At 39.2% G+C, this 22847-nt stretch overlaps 1 protein-coding gene across 2 annotated transcripts in view; it reads right to left on the reverse strand.

Moving 5' to 3' along the window:
- The window catches only part of sema5a (sema domain, seven thrombospondin repeats (type 1 and type 1-like), transmembrane domain (TM) and short cytoplasmic domain, (semaphorin) 5A), a 242647-nt gene that overhangs the window by 137401 nt on the left and 82399 nt on the right, over positions 1-22847 (reverse strand). For both annotated transcript variants that reach the window (XR_007035752.1, XM_047349930.1), the window contains exons 5-6: positions 11852-11914; positions 7138-7236 (exon numbers count right to left, since the gene is read on the reverse strand). Coding sequence is in view for 1 of the 2 variants with exons in the window: in XM_047349930.1 (XP_047205886.1) it covers positions 7138-7236; positions 11852-11914 (162 nt within the window). In the remaining variant the exon portion in view is untranslated. The remainder of the gene's footprint in view (positions 1-7137; positions 7237-11851; positions 11915-22847) is intronic.

Below are 22847 nucleotides of genomic sequence, written 5' to 3' on the forward strand. Positions count from 1 at the left end.
TATGCAGTGAACTGCTCTCTTATACAGCTGTTTGACATCACATCTTGCATGTAATACACACTACTGGTCAAACGTTTAAGAACGCCTTTCTCACTTAATGGGTCTCTTTATTTTCATGACTATTTAAATTTGGTGATTCTCCCCAGAGACAACAAACCTGTGAATGAACACACGTGGAATTACGTAGTAAACAAAAAGTGTGAAATAACATTAAACAATTTTAGATTTTAGATTTTTACAAAATAGCCACCCTTTGCTTCGATGACTGCTTTGATCTCTTGGCATTCTCTCCATGAACATCATGAGGCGGTCACCTGAAATGGTTTTCCAAAGAGTCTTGAAAGAACTTCCCAGATGTTCATTGAGAGACGGCCAGAGGTTAATATTTCAGTCATTACAGAAAAGGCAGCTACTTTATTTATTACTGCATTTTGGGCTGAGGCAAAGGTTGGGACACATTACTCTCTAATAGCTACTATTACCTGCTAAGGTTGAAATAACTTCTGTAAGGCACTTTTTGTAACCGTTTACCAGTCTCTGACATTGATCTGAAGAATGTTTTGCCCTTTTGATATCTATGATGTTTGAGGGGTTTCTTGCATGAGCAGCTTGTTTTAAGTCATCACACCACATCTCAAATAGAAAGAAATCTGGGCTTTAACTCAGCCCAGGACTTTAATTTCTTAATTATCTAAAATTCTGTTGTGGATTTGCTGGTACGTGTTAGGTCATTGTCATGTAGCAATTTTTTTACATTTACCTCAGATACCCTTTGTTTCACCATAGAATTCATGTTGGCCACTATAATATTGGTTATGCTCTGCGGCAGCAAATCATTCTCAAATCATGACCCCTTCAGGTCTGAGCTTCACTGCAGGAATGAGGTTATTTTCCTGCAAAGTTGCACTTGGCAAAATCAGCATGTCCTCTGTTCTGGTTCTAAATGATCTCATTTTATTTATTTATTTATTTATTATTTTTCTGTGTCCTGTCTGGCAGAGTACTACTCAGAACTGTTGTCTGAGTGCCAAGAAGAAGCCCAACAGATTTACTTTCACAAGTTGAGCATTACGGGGAATGCTATAATAATGCGCCGTTTGATATTTATAAAATAAACTTTTAATAGAAACTGCTTTTGGGATTATTTCAGTTGCAAACGAACAGGAAAAAAAGAAACAAGAAAGAGAAAAGTGGGGCAAATAGGAAAAAAAGAAGAGAAGAAGGAAAGAACAGAGGAGAGAAAGAAGGGTGAAGAGAATACAAGATAACAACCTAGAAGACTCCTTCTACACCTGCAGAAACACATGTAACAACATCCTTATTACTGAAAAGTGAATGGTACAAAATAATGCAAGATGCATTTAGTGGCAACTGCTGCTCAATATAGAACATCTGTGTATCTGTTAACACCTCAGTCTAAACACCTGTGGTGTGAGCGCACTTATGTATATAAGGTTTCTCCCAAAAAAAAAGCAATAGCGAGTGTGAGGAGCCACAGACCTGGCCCCTGGACCCGAGACAGACACAGAGGAAATCTGAGCCACAGACATCCAAAGCCCCCCCACGGGAACCCCGGGAGGACCACCGCTGGGATTACCGCAATCCCCCCAAGAGAAGAGCAGAGGAGAGCCCAAAGGGAACCACCCAGCAGCCACCGTGCAGAGGCCCCAGGGAGCTGCAGGGACGAGCCCACAGGCCCCGCCGCCAGTCTTCTATGCTGGAACAGATCCAGCCATGGACCCAGAGACCCGAGACCCCAGGACACATCACATCCCAAGCAGAGGTACACACCAAAGCACCCAGCCCCAGACACTGAGAACCACAAATATACCAGGCAGAGACACCAGCCACCGTCTGTGTGGCAGGGAGATAAAAGGCCCCACATTTGTGGCCCCACAAATATGCTATCAGATGCCATTAAACCATTTCTGACAAAAGGGACTTAATATATATTAACCCTCAAATGGTTAACTGAGTGTTCCGCAAAAGAAATGCCTGTCACTTATGTGGTACCTATACATCTTTAGGTTCTTTAACTTGTTTATGTAAAAAGTCTAATTCACCTATTCACACCAGCATTCCAACACTCTTCCTAATTCTATAACTTACACTCCATATTGGGCTCTCTTTTTTTCTGTTAAATTATTGACATTAATGCCACTCTCTTCTCATCGTCAAAGATGATAAAAAATCCGTTGAATGACGTTTCACTGATGTCGACGTTCCCGAGCCTGGGTCCGTCACATTAACGAACATTCAGCTCGTAAATATGACACCTCCCAAAGAAATACTGCTGTAATAATGTCATGGCATTTCAACTATATGTATTTTCACAGCGGTAAACAGTCGTTATGAGCTTCTGACCTTTGAATGCAGTGCTTTAGGACCAAAACAAATGTCATCTCAATAGTAAACTCCTGTCCAGTCTTCTTTTAAAAAAAAAAACAGAGTGAAATGCAGATTGGGGATGAGAACATATCACTATTGTAAGGTAAAAGCAATAGCCTGACATTTTAAAAGTTCAGCTACTCTTAACTCTAGGGCATATGTCGTCAGCAGTAGTCTCTTAGATATTTCAGTTACCTGATCAAATGTTTATAGTCACAATTACAGTAAGTGAACAAACTCCGAAAACATGGTTGACCTCAGTGTGTCAAAAGCCTGCTGAATTCAAAATAGGATGTTTGACTAAAAATCATTTTAATATACAGTGCCTTGCGAAAGTACTGGGCCCCCTTGAACTGGTCAACCTCTTGCCAAATTTTAGGCTTCAAACATAAAGATATAAAATTCTAATTTTTTCTGAAGAATCAACAACAAGTGGGACACAATTGTGAAGTATAATGAAATTTATTGGATGTGTCAAAGTTGTTTAACAAATAAAAAACTGAAAAGTGGGGCATGCAATATTATTTGGCCCCCATGCGTTAATACTTTGTAGCGCCACCCTTTGCTGCAGTTACAGCTGCAAGTCGCTTGGGGTATGTCTCTATCAGTTTTGCACATCAAGAGACTGAAATTCTTGCCCATTCTTCCTTGCAAAACAGCTGGAGCTCAGTGAGGTTGGATGGAGAGCGTTCGTGAACAGCAGTCTTCCGCTATTTCCACAGATTCTCGATTGGATTCAAGTCTGGACTTTGACTTGGCCATTCCAACACCTGGATACGTTTATTTGTGAACCATTCCATTGTAGATTTGGCTTTATGTTTTGGATCATTGTCTTGTTAGAAGATAAATCTCCGTCACAGTCTCAGGTCTCTTGCAGACTCCAACAGACATTTGGCCCCATCCATCTTCCCATCAATTTTGACCATCTTCCCTGTCCCTCCTGATGAAAAGCAGGCCCAAACCATGATTCTGCCACCACTATGTTTGACACTGGGGATGGTGTGTTCAGGGTGATGAGCTGTGTTGCTTTTACGCCAAACATATCGTTTTGCATTGTGGTCAAACAGTTCGATTTTGGTTTCATCTGACCAGAGCACCTTCTTCCACATGTTTGGTGTGTCTCCCAGGTGGCTTGTGGCAAACGTTAAACGAGACTTTTTATGGATATCTTTGAGAAATGGCTTTCTTCTTGCCACTCTTCCAGAAAGGCCAGATTTGTGCAGCGTACGACTGATTGTTGTCCTATGGACAGACTCTCCCACCTCAGCTGTAGATCTCTGCAGTTCATCCAGAGTGATCATGGGCCTCTTGGCTGCATCTCTGATCAGTCTTCTCCTTGTCCGAGATGAAAGTTTGGAGGGACGGCCGGGTCTTGGTAGATTTGCAGTGGTCTGATACTCCTTCCATTTCAATATGATTGCTTGCACAGTGCTCCTTGGGAAAATTTTTTGTATCCAAATCCGGCTTTAAACTTCTCCACAACAGTATCTCGGACCTGCCTGGTGTGTTCCTTGGTCTTCATGATGCTCTCTGCGCTTTGAACAGAACCCTGAGACGATCACAGAGCAGGTGCATTTATACGGAGACTTGATTACACACAGGTGGATTCTATTTATCATCATCAGTCATTTGGGACAACATTGAATCATTCAGAGATCCTCACTGAACTTCTGGAGTGAGTTTGCTGCACTGAAAGTAAAGGGCCCAAATAATATTACATGCCCCACTTTTCAGTTTTTTATTTGTTAAAAATGTTTGACACATCCAATAAATTTCATTCCACTTCACGATTGTGTCCCACTTATTGTTGATTCTTCACAAAAAATTTGAATTTTATATCTTTATGTTTGAAGCCTGAAATGTGGCAAAAGGTTGAAAAGTTCAAGGGGGCCGAATACTTTTGCAAGGCACTGTATAAGACCAGGAAACATGAAACCACAGAGAAATGAGTCGTCTCACTGTAATGAAAAAGGAGGAAGAGCACAAACAGAAATGTAACAGAAAAACAAAGGCTGAATATTTTCAATGACTTTTTAAAGAAGGCCAACAAGTGTTTGCTAGGTGCCCAATGAAACATTAACCGGGTTAACAAGCTTGATATTTTTATTGGGATGCTAAACAAGTTTGGGGTAACATTAATTCCAGAAATTAAAGTCCTTAATAAGATTCATTTTATAATTAGTCTGCATGCCTGGCTGCACAACGAAAGCTTGTACAGGGAATGCTGAGGTGCCAGTCTCCTGACTCACCTTGATTAAATAAGATAATTAACCTGACCTTTCCTTCAAACAATGTCAATTAATTAAAACAGCAACTGAGTCTTCATATTTGCAATGTTTACATGGCTATAATGCTGCTCATAATGCTGCTATTTTATGCTAATGGTTTCTTAAAATTCATTCATTGTAGCAAAGGATGACCAAAGTGGCTGTCAGCTTCTAGCCAAGAAGCACTGTCACTTTCATGTGAAGGTGTTGATGGACTTGACCCACCTGCAAGGTGGTTATATTAGCAATGAGGAAAATGCAGATCAAAATTTTAAAATTGGAATTTAATGCACTGTATGATATTATTTGGAGAAAATCTGGTTAACCTGTTTGGTTACAGGTTTAAGAATGGCTTTGTACACGTTTTCAGCAGCCACGTTGCAATGGTTTTGAACTGAGATTAAGATGGAATATGACAGAAGATTTTAATGGAGAAGAAGCTACAAGATGAACTGAGAGCAGCCAGCTGATCAAGCTGGCGGACTGACAACACACATAATGCTATGTGCAAGGAGACAGCAGCAATACAACAGAGCTGGTAGTTGCATGTATCTTACTGGTGACCGGCATGAAACCAGTAAATGGAAACCAGAAAAAAGAGAATGCAGTTAAGCAGAGCCTTTCCCTTGAAATCTTCTTCCTTTTGATAACAGGATGGAATATTTAAAGCTTTAATTACAGAATCAGAAAGAGGGCCAATAAGTAAGAGACTGCAATGCTTTTGTTTTTGGGTTGATAAAAAGTACCATCTAGCTATGCTAGCAGCTGATGCAGAACAACAAGGAAGGGGGTCTGTTATGAAACTTACATTCAACCGCCACTTTATTAGGTATACCTTGCTAGTACCGGGTTGGACCCTTTTGCCTTCAGAACTGCCTTAATTCTTCGTGGCATAGATTCAACAAGGTACTGGAAACATTCCTGAGAGAGTTTGGTCCATATGATATGATAGCATCACACAGATGCTGCAGGTTTGTCGGCAGCACATCCATGATGCGAGTCCCCTGTTCCACCACATCCCAAAGGTGCTCTATTGGATTGAGATCTGTTGACTGTGGAGCCCATTTGAGTACAGTGAACTCAATGTCATGTTCAAGAAACCAGTCTGAGATGATTTGTGCTTTATGACATGGCGCTTTATCCTGCTGGAAGTAACCATCAGAAGATGGGTACACTGTGGTCATAAAGGGATGGACATGGTCAGCAACGATACTCAGGTAGGCCGTGGCATTGACACGATGCTTAATTGGTATTAAGGGGCCCCGAGAGTGCCAAGAAAATACCCCCCACACCATTACACCACCACCACCAGCCTGAACCGTTGATACAAGGCAGGATGGATCCATGCTTTCATGTTGTTGACGCCAAATTCTGACTCTACCATCAGAATGTCGCAGCAGAAATCGAGACTCGTCAGACCAGGCAACGTTTTTCCAATCTTCTATTGTCCAATTTTGGTGAGCCTGTGCGAATTGTAGCCTCAGTTTCCTGTTCATAGCTGACAGGAGTGGCACCCGGTGTGGTCTTCTGCTGCTGTAGCCCATCCGCCTCAAGGTTCGATGTGTTGTGCTTTCAGAGATGCTCTTCTGCATGCCTTGGTTGTAACGAGTGATTATTTGAGTTACTGTTGCCTATCTATCAGCTCGAACCAGTCTGGCCATTCTCCTCTGACCTCTGGCATCAACAAGGCATTTGTGTCGACAGAACTGCCGCTCACTGGATATTTTTTTCTTTTTGGACCATTCTGTGTAAACCCTAGAGATGGTAGTGCCTGAAAATCCCAGTAGATCAGCAGTTTCTGAAATACTCAGACCAGCCTGTCTGGCACCAACAACCATGCCACTTTCAAAGTCAATTAAATCACCTTTCTTCTGCTTGGTTTCAACTGCAGGAGATCGTCTTGACCATGTCTACATGCCTAAATGCATTGAGTTGCTGCCATGTGATTGGCTGATTAGAAATTTGCATTAACGAGCAGTTGGACAGGTGTACCTAATAAAGTGGCCGGTGAGTGTATATCCTGATGCTCCTGTGCATATCTGAGCTGAGGCCTGAATAGGTAATGGAGTTTTACAGCAGCTGATTGCCATGGAGACTTTAGATGCCGACTGGTAGAGATACATTGCTGATCTAAGGGTCTCACAGACTGCTTTGACAGGTTTCCTGCTGTTTAGGCATGAAGAGACAGATGTTGCTACTTAACAGACAACTACAGCTGCATCTTTATATGAAACTGTTAAAAGCTGCAGTTAATCATTACAGTATTTGTTTTGCCTGTGCTTATGGTAATATTTAAATTTCACTCAGTCCAGATTTGCACAAAAGATTTTGCAAACATTCAGGCAAAGAATTAAGACACTAAAAGCACACTCTTTCAGTTTGTGTCAAATTTATGGATGGTGTCGTATGCATTGGAAAAAAGGCGTTAGATTCCAAATTGTAGGCTCTAAAAACAGCATGGTAGATGTTATGTTGCTCATACCGTTCGGTTGGTGCAGATGGGGGTGAATGCATTGGTTCCACAGGTAAACAGCCTGTTCCCATTAACCAGCAGCACCCTAATGTAGTTCTGGCACTCCTCCTGCAGAAACACACACGCAAAAACATATATTGCAGTTAGCAGTAAGTAGCAGTTCCATCATCTATCCACTGGAAAACAGAAGCATTAGGCAGAAGGGGCCAAATTGCACTTTATGCCAATAAATACAAAAAGCACCTGCATTGACAGGAGGGCTGCTCCAAAACGTGGCCAACTTACACAGAGTCAAATCAACGCTAATGCCTACATGGCTTAGCAGTGTCACATCCTAATTCAGTGGGGATCAGGATTGGAGAGGGATCTCAATATGGTGGAGACCAGATAAATGCAACAGGTGGACAGGGCCACTTAGAATTAGTTTAGAAAATTGCCTTGGCTTCGTTGACTGGTCAGAAAGTGAAATGAAAATGTTGCATCTCATCCACTTCATTCAATCAATCCTAGGCTCGCTCTCGATTTCAAGCAATTCAAACAACTTTTCTCCAAATTACGGTGAAGTACACACTCATCAGACTTTTCTGGGCTCCTTACTCATAAGGGAATTTCGACCTGGGTTTCAAGCAAAACTACTCAGCTCTCGGTTAAAAGCTCCTGAAAAGCAGAGCCGGAGTAACAGAGTGAATGACTGATTGAATGATAGATTGGCACTTGATTTCATCGACTTTCAATGTAAAGGTCAGGCATTTAAGGAGCCCTGCAGGCAGTTTCCATCAACAACAGTCAACCTGTAGAAAATGTAAAGGTGGCCAAGATTAAACTCATGAAGCAGTAATTCTTTTTGTCACAGGACAAAATAATAAACATGTAGGGTCCCCTCCATCTAAAGGAGCCTTGGATGTAGGTAAGGGCCTCTTGTAAAAGTTTAAGCCCTTGTAAATCTGCTATTGTTTCAGCCACCGGAGCGGCCCTCACCACTCTTTCTATCACTCTCAAGGGTTGAATTTCACTGAATAGCGCATGGATATACTTTTTAGTAAGTCAACATTTCTGAATTTTTTATTAGTATTAAGTAATAGTCAGATTTTCAGATGATTTTCAGATGAGGTAAGTCATCATTTCAGGAAAACAGAAACCTATGCTTGAACCATATTCATATATTCACCATATAATGAATACATATCACTTTTGAATTGAATTACTAAGAGAAATTAACTTTGATGATATTCAAATTTATTGAGATGCACTTGTAGTGCAGTTCTACTAGTGTTTGCACTGCTTGTCGTGCTCTATAAACTTGTGTAAGGAGGTGTGGGTGTATAGGAGTGGGTTGAAAAAAAAAGCATTTGCATATTTCAATTATTCTCTACAGTTTCTACCTATTAATAGTAATTGGCATATTCATATTTTGCAACCTACACTGCTTGGCTTTATTATGACAGCTTCCTGACAAATATTCCACATCTGTACTGTAATACAAAAGTGTTTGTGCTTGGTTGGCTGCAATCAAGGTGATTTAACTCTCCTTTCTTATCATAGCTGAAATAAATCAAACACCAAACAGAGGAGCAGACGCACGTATAAGAAGGAAAACATATAATCACTAGTAAATTATCTCAAAGCACAGGGATGATATCTGTATAATTGCTTAAGCTATGGTATATTTCTGTGCATTGAGGGAGGTAATAAACAACAAAAAGCCCTACAAACTGCTGGAGGGAAAAAAGGAGGTTCTAAAGCTATTCTTAGTGTACATCACAGCAACTGATACTCAGAAGGGAACACAGAGCAAAACAATACTGCTCTGCCAGACTGCAGTGACTCCCAAGGACTGAGGGAGCTTTGGTCTGTAATTCATTTCAACTATCATGTGCTGGGCAGCCTGTGCATGCCTATTATGGCTCCCTGACCACCTTTCACTGGAAGATAAATACACAGCGGCACATGCACACAGGAGTCAAGGCTGAGCAGTTCACCTACAAGTCCAGTTCAGCTCAAAAAGACATCTGTTTTATATAGAAGGCTATGCCAGCTCACCACATACAAAAATATAGACTAAGCAAAGAAAGAACTAAAACAATAGGAACTCCCTTAGTGCTGAAGTCTATAAATAAAGGTATAAGTATAGTCGGGGAACATTTTACTGAACAGTAAGTTGATATAAAACCAATTTGAGGTCACACTCAAACTCCCTGAGGGTCTACATGTTAAGCGTGCATAAAAAGAACCAAGTTGCTTTCAAGTCTTAATATGTTTCATTCTAATATTACAGTATTTAATTTTAGTCTGTAATTTAGCAAAGTGCTCAGCAATTGGAGAGTGTTGAGCTCCAGTTAGAAAGCTGGAGGTTTGCTAAGGTTTTCACAAGATTTAGAGAAATGGCAGTGAATCCTCATTTAAAAAAGATATAAAAGGAAATAATAAAGGTCAGTAGTTTTTGATGTGGGCAAGGTGGCTCATTGCCCATGGCGGCACAGCTTATGTGGCTGCAAGAGTGCTTGACAAAAAAAGAATAATAGTTGCATTATTGCATGTCCAGTCTATCTAAAATGGGAAAACCCCTGTGTTGTATACGGTGTAAGTACTGCAGAAAAACATGGCTGTACACAGTGTATGGCAAGTGTGTAAGGTTGGTGTCTGATTAAAAGCTTTAGGGTTGAGCACTAATTAAAGGAATATTTAGTTTCTTTTTGGTGAAAATATTGAGATGCAGGCGGACCCACCACTTTCAGTTCTATACCTATTTTCCTTTGACTCCCTATCCATAGCCGTAAAAAACACAGCGAAGGGCTTTAGAGTGGTGGTGAAAGACCAAACGGATTCAGCCTCAGATAGATCATCCAATCATCATGCAGAAGCTGAGCGTCCGGGCCAGCCGAGGCCAGCCCACTGCCACATAGACCCCCAGAGACGCTGAGCGTCCGATGGGTGGGACAAAGCCCAGCATTTTTGCTTCGCTATTGAACTCATTGTTTAAATCACTGTGAAGCTGCGGGAATGAGTGAGAGGAAAGCCGTGTCGTTACCAGTGATAAGAAGCTGATTCTGAACAAAAGTTGAGCGCGTTGTAGCGCATATTTAGTCAATGACATCTACACACAATAGTATATATTTGATCTCTTATTTTTTTACATTTTAGGGGAAGCTGAGCTTCCCTTGCAGTCTTAGAGCAATCACCACTGATATATATATATATATTTATTTACTTATAAACATAGCAGAAAAAGTAAGGAAATTTGTGTTTGATTATGCCTTTGTTGTATTGCTTTTTGCTTCTTGACAATACATCTTATGCTGTTTAAAAAGCCTGTTTAATTCCCATTAATTGGTGCCATATTTGCAAGGAAAACACATCTGGAGGTTGAGTAGAAGTGATGAGTATTTGGGTTCCGTCCATGAATAACTTGCCAAATGCTCTTTGCCAATGCCAAACAGCTTATTTTGTTCTTACCTCTTGTTTGGTGTAATTTATTGAATTTAAAGACTGTTTGAAGTTTGAAGAGAAAAGACACATTGACAAGTTAATTATTTATTATTATTTTAAAGAACCTCAGTAGCTAGTCATTATGGGTGAACAGTACACAACCAAACCAGCCTGGCACCTCCTCCTAATGCTGGTCACCAGCTTGGTCACACGCTGCTGTAGCATAGCATACCTATTCCTCAACTAAAATTTGTTGCAAGTCAGCCAGTGTGGTTGTGCTGGTCACTCTGGGATGAACAGCACAGCCAGCCCAATCTGATCCCACAAGTCTTGAGTGGAGTTGAGGTCAGGATTATAAACAAGCCACTCCATCCACCCCACTCCTAAATTGTGAAGGTGGACTCTGATAAAACAGATCATGTAGGTGTGAGCACAGTGATTTTTCAGGAAGGTGTTTGGTCCCATGGATGTATATATCTGTAAATGGCAATGATTGCAAATCTTAGTACCAATCTGCATTGAGACTGTCTCCAGTGTTATCAATCCTTGCTTTAACAGTAAGGGAGATGCAATCCCGCACCCACTGTGACAATTTGGTTTTTCATGGGCGCAACCTACATACTTAACTCTGCGGCTAAGCCCACAAAGGCATTTTTCTTACAAATGTGGCACCATTTCAAAGGAAATAAACAGACTTTCAAATGATATTTCACTTTTTATAAGGAAGCACTGTCACAATGTATTTATATCCTGTGTGAAGAAGAAGTGTGCTGACTTAGGGTGAAATTCATGTAACAACCTCTGATGTAAATCTGTTTCTTTTTCATTACCATACACCTACAAAAAGTCAATGATACATGAATATTGAGACCCAATAAGTAAATAGTTGAATACTATTTGTTAGTGTTACTTGGTAGACACTTGATTTTTTTGAGAATCAGTATGTACGTGTTTTTAAATGGTATTATGGGAATTAATGTGTTTTTTTGGGTAGTTCTACAAATAGGAAAGAGGGTAGAGAGGTATTAGTGTATAACATAGAGTAAATAAAATTACACTTAAGTTTGGATGGAATCCAGCAATACTTAAATGATTTAGTTGTATAAAGACTGTATAAAATTAGTATCTTCCTGTCACGCATTAGTTCCCAAAAATACAGCGGAGCCAAGGTTATCACATTGTTTAAGGTGCAAAGCTGTGCGTTTTTTCCCCCCAAAAATTACGAAAACTTTTTTTCACATCATAGTGGCATGTGTCTGGTAAAGCCATATATAACAATGTGTTCATGTAAACTCACCTCAGATTTTCCTCGGCTGAAGCAGGCTCCCTTGGTGAACTCATCACAGTGCCATTCAGCCTCCTGTAGAGACAGAGTAAAGCAGTGTAAAAGCTCCCAATAAACCACCAAGAAAAAGCAAACATTGGATGCTTTGACAACCTGAAGCAATTTAAAAACCACTCAGGGAACCTAAACAAAACGTCTGGCAATGCAAAATTTCCACCCCATTTTTAAGAATTTTGCTGTCAGGTGATATATTTTATATGCAACAAATAAATAAGGTAATAATTGAAAAAAAAACAGCCAGCACTGACTGACACTTGAGTCAGAGAGAAAGATAAAAAAGAAACAACTAAAAACAAGCACCCGGCATCATATCTATAGTGTAGACTCTCAAACCAACACATGTACACTTGCATGAGTGTCCGCATGTTATGGGCCTTGGTAAATACAAACACAGAATCCAATTAAGGTGCATACCAAACAGAGACCTCAAGAAATGAGAGGCAAGAGTGTCTAAAGCCACATGTCAGTTTGATTTATGTATGAGGTAAAAGAAGGAATACTAAGACATAACAGGCAGGCCCCTTCAGCCAGATGTCATTGTGATGTACAGTACATGCGCGTAAGAAATAGCTACACCCCATTTTAAATTTTAAACAGGCAGAAGGAAGAATAAGACGAGTTTCTTGTCTCCTCCAAGGGGAATGATGCAGGTTCTACCTTTTAATTTCAGTGTGACCTCTGAGGAGGGGGGTTCCTGTCATTGATAAAAAAAAATTCTTCGTGTAATGAGGGCTGGGCTTGGGAGAGCACTGTGACACTGAGTCCCTCACCCTTGTGACAGGTGGAATTAGCCTTTACTGCCACCAGGTCTATATGACTGGCAGAGAGAAGATTATTTAACTGAAAACTGAACTGGCTCAGAGTTAAACTTAATTCACAAAATGTCTCCAAAAGCAATATATTGAAACTGTTCTCTATCCACAGAAATGTGACTTTCATTTAAGTAGCCAGTGCAAAAGAAATCCCATGGAAATACGTTAAGGTGAAATATCAACATCTTTTAGAGCCAGAACACCTAATGATAATGAAAAATAAAGATAAGTACATTCGTTGACGTTGCCGTTGTTCTTCAAAGTGGATAAGTAATTTTAAAGTACACTCTTCTGACACAAAGAACATTTTGACTCATGCTCTGTAAAGCAGAAAGCACCATCATATATGGATGATGACATCGTCTCTAGAACTGCACTGCTCTGGAAGCCTATCACTCTCTTTGGCTGTAAACTGAAAACTAATTTGTTTTGACAAAAAAAAAAAAAAATTATATGTCTGCATAGATGAGACACTGAAAAGGAAACAGTGAGCACTCTGTTTACAAATTGAGATCTGTGGTAAACAGGTGAAAAGGATGGATATCTCTTCAAACACTCAACAGTTTCTCTATTGGAAATACCTGCTGCCCCAGGATCTTTTAGAAAAATGTAATCTTAGATTTAAGGTAAGGAATAACCCTTAGCTAAAGGAAAAAGGGTACAAATAGTTTTTAGTTTTTGTGTCCTCTGTTTGCACAAAATGTCTGCTTATGTCAACAGATGACATTAAATCCATAAACGCTCCTTCCAAACTTCTTTATGTTTTCCTATGATAATTCACTTCAGCTACAACTCATTGTTTCTGAGTGTTGGAACCAAATGAATGAGAGAGTGCTTAACTGCAGCTGCTGTTAAGTTGCAGTGGAGAAAAAGGAGACTTGCACAAACACCGATGGCTCTCTATAAAGCAGAATATTCTGGTGACAGGGTTGTTTGGGAGATATGGGAGTGCTGACACCCATTTACATCAGGGTAAAAATGTTGGTCAGAACTGTAGTAGAATTTGCAATGTCTACCCGAATTAGTGTCACAAGCGTTCATTCAGCATTATGGTGATTTACTAACAGAGTAGGCATGCCACAGACAGCTTTTAAATTCCTCTGAAGTGGGTCGGTTTGTTTAGTCTCCAAGCTTTTTCTTTTTTGTTCAACCTTCCCCTTCATTTCATTTTCCTCTGTGGATAAATCAGAATACATACATCTTCCTTTTGTGAACTAAAATTGGAGCTGTAGACTTTCCTAATACTACTATCCTCTTGGATGAACATTGTACTATGCACTGTGGCCAAGTCAGGCATTCCAAACATAACTGCATCACTCTTCTGCAACTTTCAGTTGCGTTTCTGGCTGCCTTGTGATTGGTTAATTCTTTTATGATTTTTTTTTCTCAATTTTGGATGTGAAAATGAATATAACTATTGTTGGCTATAATCCCAAACACCTTTGAATAGGAAAGGTTGATGACATATTCTGTTTAAATTTCATTAAGTCACAGGGAATACTAGATTTCACTTTGATATAACTATTTTATTTTACATTTACTTCTTCCATTTGCATGTGAGAAAACTTTTTCCTATGACAGACCTTTGCTTTCTGCCTCATTGGCCTTTGGGAGGCAAGGAAGATGCCGTATGTTCGCCGTCACCCATAAATGCACACATACGCAGCAACCGGAGCCTGTCTGGAGGGGGAAAGGAGCTCACGGTGTGTGTGTGAGTGTGTGTGGTACGATTCAGGGAGATAAAATATGGCGCATTAATGGTAGCTGGCTGCTAAACTTGTCTATTTCTCCTCTGTGTCTGTATCAGCTCGTATTCCTGGGAGAAGCTGGCTATTCTGGGGCCATGCAGACACAAAACACACAAATCTTCAGCACAAGCAGGAAGAGCATGCACACACAGCACCATAACCATAGCTGGCCCCAGCTGAATTCAGTGTGGGCGCGCAAAGTGCTTTTGCTAATCGCAGGGGGCGGAAGAAAATCTGTTAATGGCCCGAAACCCAGCTCACTCGTGTTTAGTACTAAAATCAATCATAATCCAAACTAAAGTTTCAACTTCAGATCACATTAATGCACCAACATGGTTCCTTTTGTTGTTCCAGAGTGATTATGTTGTTTATCATCATTCAGCCCACTTCAGAACATATTTTTAGAAACCAGCATTTTTTCCCTGCACCTTTAAGACATTAACTTTACAGTTACTGGAGATGACCATAAACCTGTAAGTGGGGGATGTGTGCTAGCATCATTGACCACAAAAGCCAACTAATCCGACAGTCCTGGCTCAAATGGTCCAGAGTAAGGAATATAATCAAAGTCACACAATGACTAGCAACGGGTCATTAAGAAACATTAAAAGCTCATTAGGATGCTTTTGTTGAGCTGCAGTGCTTCTAAAATGAAGTTGTCTTGTAATGAAATATATGTGGAATGTGCTTTGGGTAAATCTCAATAATTCTTAGCCTTATCTGAAAAGGTTTTTGAAAAGAGGATTCTTCTGTGCCTTTGTGACTTAAAGGAATAAAGAGCGGGAAAACAAAAGATGGGACTGAATTTAACAGAAAGATAAAGGTAGCGAATTAAACTGGTATAATAATTATCTTTTGAGAAAGCAGGCTACGTGAACACATCAAGAAAACTGCTGGCTTAAACCAAATGCTGGGTTTATGTTGTTGAGATAGAGATTTGCAGTTTTAACAAAGCAAAGAAGACATTCTTCACTGACCAATATTTTTAACAACATAACAGGCTGATCAGACTAATCCTTTTCCACAGAAAAAATTAATAAAGAATAAGATGGTAAAATTTGGCCTTATAATAATGTCATTGTCATTGGTTTGTGTTTTTCCCTTCAGTTTTCAATAGAGTATATGTTTGCTCATTTAAGATAACAGCCTCTGCTATGTAGTGAAATACAGAGCTACCTATGTTCAACAATGACGTTATCACAAAATACCTGGTCATTAAGCTAATATAGATTGTTTTTACATGGCTCAATCAAACCAGTGATTGTTCCAGTAACAGAATTTGGAACAATTAGAGCATTTAGAGTACAGTTTGTGGCAGGCTTTGTTGTGCATTAGTGCTATTTTATAAGTTGAAGTAATTTAAATTTAATTCTTTTGCATGTACATGATTTATGCTACCATGCTGATTGCTACTGGCTTAAATAACTTCCCCATATGTAATCAATGTTTGCAGAAAACTGTAAATGACTTATTCAGTTAAATCGAATGTCTTAAAGCAGAGAAATGTTAAAACAGAATAGGGAAATGTGCTCATGGTAGCAGAGATAATTCTTAATGCTCTGTACACGTCCTTCTCTCCGAACTTCTTTTAACTCAAATTAAACTACAAACCAGAGTGTCAAAAATGCTATTTACAGAGAAGTCTTTGTTTATTACCACAATTTATCTCCATTGACCTTTTTTATTAAACAAATACTATGAAGCCTGTTTGTGTCAATGGTAAATGTCAGATACAAAAACATTGTGTATAAAACAAATTAGGGCTTCATGAATGCTATTTCTATTTCTTAACCTGCCTTACTTTTCTATCAGAGTTAATGTTGCTAGATGTGTTCAACATGTCCTGTTGGCAAACTTTAAGTCACATGAATGGTCATTGGCAGGGACCAAGACCTACCACAGTCCTCAGTGCAAATGATCACAGACTTTTATCTAAATAACCATCTAATGGAAATTTATCAGAATTCTGGCTCCCTATTTGTGTAACCTTCAAGGAACAACAAATTTGTTGAACAAGCTAAGAAATATATCTAGGGAATGTTGGATATCCACTGCTCATAACCTCCCAACAGAATACCACTTCAAAAATCTGAAAGATAAGTTAGGTTTTAAGCATTTATTAAAGCTTCTTTTGTTTTGTTTTTTCACTATATGAAAGAAAAGACTTAAACCAAATTACAAATACTGAGCTTTCCCTGTGAATCTAAAATATATTTGATATAAAAAAAAAAAAAGAACTGCTTCAGCTGGTAGAATTGGATTTCATCTATTACACCCCTGATGCTGTACAAAAGCAGCACAAGAGTAGAAGTTAAAACAAGCACACTGAGGACAAGTGGATTAAATCACCCAAGTACATCCTTTTTGTCCTTTTGTTTTGGCTGGAGCACAAGTCCATCTATTAAAAGGCTTTTCTAGGAATCATCTTGAATCTCTCAGTTGGCCACTTAAAGTGGTGAAATTGTGCCCAAAATAGCAATTATCTACCAAAATTAAAATAATTTAATGATTTTTACCATTATCATATGTTCAATTTTATCTATTAAGAAGCTTTTATTAACTTTTTTTGTACTACCTGAAACAAAAGCACAAAAAATCCTGCACATAAGATATTTTAAATGTTTATGGTCAGACAGGGAGAAAAAACTCAATGCAAGCACATCAACAAGCTAAAAGATTTGTAATCCATTTTCATAACTGGGAACTTCACAGTGCTTTAAAAGACAGCATCATTTTCCTGGTTAACTTTGATATCAACACATTGGCTAATGGTTCTGCCACTGAACATGTCTCACCTGCTTGGCTGACTGAGGGGTTGATTTAAAGATGATTGTCTGTCTGATCCTGCAGTTGCCTGACTGATGTTTTTTTCTTGTGACACCACACCAATCATTTGGAGGAGTTTCATTCAAAAATAACAATCCAAAATAATTACCTTGTGGTACTGTGGAACAATCATCCCAGTGAGACAAAATGGATGGATAAAAGTGAGACAAAGAGAAGTTGGCAGTCTTTTCCTGTTTCAGAGAATATGAATAAAAATTCTTGAAATGGTTGGCTGTTCCATGGTCTGCCGCTCTTTACTGCCCCCTGCAGTGGGAGTAGTCCTCAGAGATGGACCATTGTGCTTATTCCATACAAATGTTCACAAACTGAGGGGCCTATTGTCACTCACAGGGTGGGTGCGTGAAGGAAAGAGGCAGAGTAGGCAGGGTTGAAGTTAAACAGAGACAGAGGAAAGGACAGAAAAAGAAAAAAAGGACAAACGGACAAAACAGAAAGAAAAATAAGTCCAGCCAGAAGAAGGACGAGTGTGTGGGCAGAGAGAATCGAGACAGAGCAGCAAGTGAGGAGCTGAATTCCAATCCAGCAGTTTCCAGACATGATACACTTTGCATAAAGAGAGTCCAGAGAACAGATTCTCTGCTGACAGCTGTCTAGCTCAGTGAAATGTCTGGCTGTGCTGCTTGCACGAGCAGGCAGGACGCTGAGAGGAAGAGCTGGACAAAACTTGAGGGAGGGGGGACGATCTAATAAGACTCATGAGTAGCTCATATTGGTTTTTGATGTGGTCGCACAATATTTACAATTCACACTGATGTCTGTTGACGTAAGCTGCTGAAAGATTTACACTTGAAATTGGTCTTGATGTTACTCCTCAGTAAGCCTGGAGGTCTGAGTTACTACACTGTCATCAGAACACCGTAAGTCAGTGTAGTTTTTCTCATTACTAAGCTGAATGACATCCCTCTTGCTTAAAGATGGCATTATGGTATTACTTAATGTTCTGGCATCTGTGGCTCCAATGGTAATCAAGCTATGTTATTCCTTTTCTGTGACTAAGTTAGTGTGCATGTAATTGAATTAGCGATATTTCCAGAGCAATAGAGGATGATTTCGGCTAACTAATTATTATCAGGGCTAATTTTCTGGCTGACAAGTTGTAATCGCAAGAGACCACATATTCATGCATAAAATCCATCATGTGAAAATAGAAAGAGCTTTTGTTCTTGTTTCTTTTACCAGCAAAACAACGTACAAAAAGAAGTTGTAGATGTCACGATCCTGGGGTGTTTGGGGTTCAAATTTCTGATTTGTGTGTATTTTTTCTAATCAATTGCTGTTTATTATGTTCTTTAGTTTTTGCTGTCTTCAGTTCATTTCCTTGTCCTCTAAATCGTTTTCCTTATTAGATTATTCTTTTGTGTGTTTATATTCTTTCTACATCTTGAGTTATTTTGTGTTGGATTTCTGTTAGATACTTCCCAGGGTGTCTTTGTGTGTTTCTGCTCAGCTCTGTAACTGATTAATTAGTATCCCTCTTTCAGCTGCTCTGGACCCAGAATTAGCAGGTGAAAGCTTTACAAAAACTAGAGATGGAAAACTGTGCATCTTTAGTCCTTGAAGGTGAATAATAAATGTTTTAAAATGCAGTGACTTAAGACAAAAACTATGTAAGAAGTTGGCAGTCAGATGTCGACATGAGGCTGAGTGGTGCGTCAGCTTTGCCTGACTTTTATTCAGTCTTGCCACAATAATAGGGAAAAAGCAAAGTATTGATTCGCCTGCTCAAGGTTTGCAGCAGCTGATTTCTTGGAGCTGAGCAGAGTTCAAGGAGTTGAATAAGGGAGTCAAAAGGACAATACTGAACAGATGAGGAATATAATACGATATTCAACTGAGAGGAAAAAGTAAACTGTACTTATAAATGTTTTTCTATATCTTTGGCAATGATATGTCTAAATGTTTTATTAGTTGTGCATGCTGCAGAGCTAAGTCTTTATTTTTCCATTAAGCATCACAGGTTTGAAATTCAAGCAAGCAGAAAAATACCCACATCAATGAGGATGGAACGCAGAGGTTGACAAGGAGACGAAGGCCTTTTCATTTGATTCAGACACTGCAGAAACATAAGTACCAGATATTGACTTCAATCAAGGCCATTGAGGGAGACTTATGTTTCAAGGCCTGACTCTTCCAGCTTCAACCTTGTCTGCCATTCACTGTGAATACATGCTAAATAATTTTGAATTTATTTCAAGTTAAATTCTATCCTCTGCTTAAAATTTATTCTTTCTTGTAACCAGTCCATCAGACAGCCTTTTTTCTTTCCAGCTGGACTGAACTCTTTTACTCCAAGGACTTACTGATGCCAAATTCTCTGGGGTAGATTTCAAAGGCAAACTGACAATAAAAATGTAAAAGTTCACAGACATCAACATAACATCAACTCTGTCTCTCTGTCTCTTCAATTCTGATGTGTTTAGCATTTTATACTTTTTTATATTTTATTCTTTTTTCTGTTTGTCAACAAGCAAGGAGGGCTTTTACAAAAAGGAGGTCTCTGGAGGTCTGAATTGATCAATTTCCAGTATGGTGGATGCACTAAAGCTCATAAAACTTATAGCTAACAGTAGTGCAGCTGTGTTTCCTTCATGCTGCTGAAATCCATGGTCTCTGTTTCATTTTTAACAGAGGTTTTCATGCAGGTACAATTCAGGTCAAGACTACACCCATAATGGCAGTAATGTTATTATATTTTTTGTTAATATGAACTCACAATGGGACACAATGGGACATAATGGGACAGTCCAAGGAACTCAGTGAATGTCTAAAGAGAATTATAGATTTACACAAGTAGGCTAAGTCATTTGGATCTTTTTCTAAACACCTGCAGATACTAAGATCATTGGTCAAACAATAATACTAACTTCTGATCTATCATCACTTTCCCAAGCCCTTGAAGAAGTTCCAAACTGTCATCCTCAGACAAAAGGAAATTGGATAGACTGGTCATAACCAATCTAAGACCCACCAGGGCTGGAGTCTACGAAAATTGGACACTGCTTGAACACCGTTGTTATAATCCACAGTTAATAGAGTTTTACATAGCCAAAGAGTAAGAGAGCGCCAACCACAAAAAAGGCATCGGGTCCAAAATCAGTGTACAGATTGCCCTATGATGTTAAATGTTAAGTTGTACCATATGGTTGTGTTTTGCTGCCATTATTACTGGGGGCTTTCCACTAGGTATATGGAATAATGAATAAAAAGGACAAACTCCAAATTTCCCAACTCCACCTCAGGTCATCAGCTAGATTGTTAAAACTTGGAGCACAACAAGGTGGTCCAAAACAACTGAAAGGCAAAATGCACATCAAAACTGGTTTTAGAATGAATAAAGCATGCTAACATAAAGCATCTGAAATTACTTTCATAAAGCCTTGCCAACAAACCAACTTAAATGAACTACCAATTCAGATAAAAGTTCAAATATTCAGCCAGGATGAGGCCAGTTGCTTGTTGATGACAAAATGTGTTTTTTTCAAGTTGCAGCATGCGAAGGGACATTTAACCAAATATTAGCAGGGGTGTGTGCATATATTTGAGCTTGTAGGATTTAAGGATTTAAAATAATCCCCAATAAAATCAAACTTCAGCAATACATTGTTATTTTTTAATTAACTGCAGTTGTGTGTTGATGGATGTTACTACCCTGGAAAATGAAGTGTTCAAATTAATCATTAGCAAACTTAGCACAGCATTCATGCCTGTGATGAATGTATTTTGACCACAACTGTACAAGATGAGGTCAGTCATTAGTCAAATTGTAATTGTTTTAGTTTAGTTTAGCAAACTATATTATGCTTAACTCATATTCCTATACTTTGTTAGGCCATGTCCAACCTTCTTTACAATGTTGATATGGCCTAGTGAGAACAAACCGCTGCCACTGGGCACGATCTTACAAGACTTAGTAGTGTAAAGTCACAAAGACGGGCTTAGGTGTAGCTGTAAGCAAGATTATCTTCCTGTAGGAAAGAGAAAAAAGAATCTCTTGCAACTCTTTTGAAAACAGTTGCAATTGAAAATCAACCTCACTGAACTTCTAACAACTGTTTGTGCTTGAACTTTCTATGTTGGGTCCTGCACTCCCAGCACAACAGTCCCTTGTAAATCTATTTGATCAATCTGTGATGCATGTGATGTGGGCAAAGCGACAATGCCAAAGGGGAAATTCATTTAAGCCTTTCATACCAAGCAACAATTGGAATGAGGCAAACAAGTCTCTGCAATTAATGTATTTTACATCAGAATAGCAAAACGGAAAGAAAAAAAGACTTTAAACAATGTAAATGGAAAAGAACCACTTATTCTCAGTAAAATTCAGCAGCTGAACTTACTTCTTGACTCTACAGTCCACTTCCAATCTAATGCAAAGCAGTGACTTTGTGCACAGGCCATATTTAATTTGTCCCAGGCACTGGCAGGGATTACCAAATCCTATTCTTCTAGGAAAAGACATCTTGGAGATGAAGGGCTGATTGCCTCAGTGGAATCCCTTCTCTGATTCTTCAGCACCAGCCAAGCGCAGGACCAAACAGAGGAGTGAGGATGGGACGGAGCATCTTTAGAAAGCATCTGTGTCCCAGCGAGAGACCACAAAAGACAGACTTTGAATGAATCCTCGCCTCTCTCTGTTGGGGGGCTTCACTGCTTTCTTCCCGCTCTCTCATTTCTTTTTTCCATCATTGTATGCTGCCCAGCACGCCTTCCTGCTCAACAGATTCGGTCTCGCTTCTTATTTTGTCAAGCCGTTTTTCTTATTTTTCCCTTCATGTCACATATGTCCTCCTTTTTTGCCCCTTTAAACGAGTCACGCTACTCTCCTTCCCCCTTCATATAATAAGCTATCTAAGCATCAAAGAAGTCCACCTGGAAATTAAGCGATCACCATGTCAGTGTTTGTATGGTAAGAGTGGGTCACAAAATGCTTAGTTTAGCATGTAGGACTTAAATTGTGTAAAGAGCCTAAAAGGTACAAAATTGAAATATTTAGAGAGAGTACATGAATGCTTACATGTATAAGCCACAGGTATGGGAAAATAAAGGAAATTTAACAGATCACTTATAGCTTTCACAAGATAGTCATGAATGAACAGATCATGCTTCAGATCACAGAATCATTGAGAATTTTTGACCTAATTTTCTTTAGGTTTCTCTAGGTCATACTATAGGACATTACACCCGACTTCTTTAGGTGTACTTGCTGTTCTTTAGACTGTTGTCCTGTCGCACAATACAAGTGGGCCTAAACTTAAAGTCACAAACTGGTAGGAAACAGAATTCATGGTTTCATCAATTATGGTAAGTTGTCTAAGCAAAGCAGTCCCAAATCATCACAGTACCACCACAATGTTTGACATGTTTAAAAAGGCAAAAAAACAAGACATCTGTAAGGAGGCAAACACTTTTTCACAGCACTGCTATAATATACAAGCAGCTTAAAAGATGGATTTAGACATGGAGAATATTTCTACCACTTTCCCTCCCCTTGTGTCTCAACCAGAGGCTCTGACAGCTACACACAACATTGCTCTCACAATC

Source organism: Girardinichthys multiradiatus, chromosome 21 (genome assembly GCF_021462225.1).
Source record: "Girardinichthys multiradiatus isolate DD_20200921_A chromosome 21, DD_fGirMul_XY1, whole genome shotgun sequence".
Classification (NCBI taxonomy): domain Eukaryota; kingdom Metazoa; phylum Chordata; class Actinopteri; order Cyprinodontiformes; family Goodeidae; genus Girardinichthys; species Girardinichthys multiradiatus.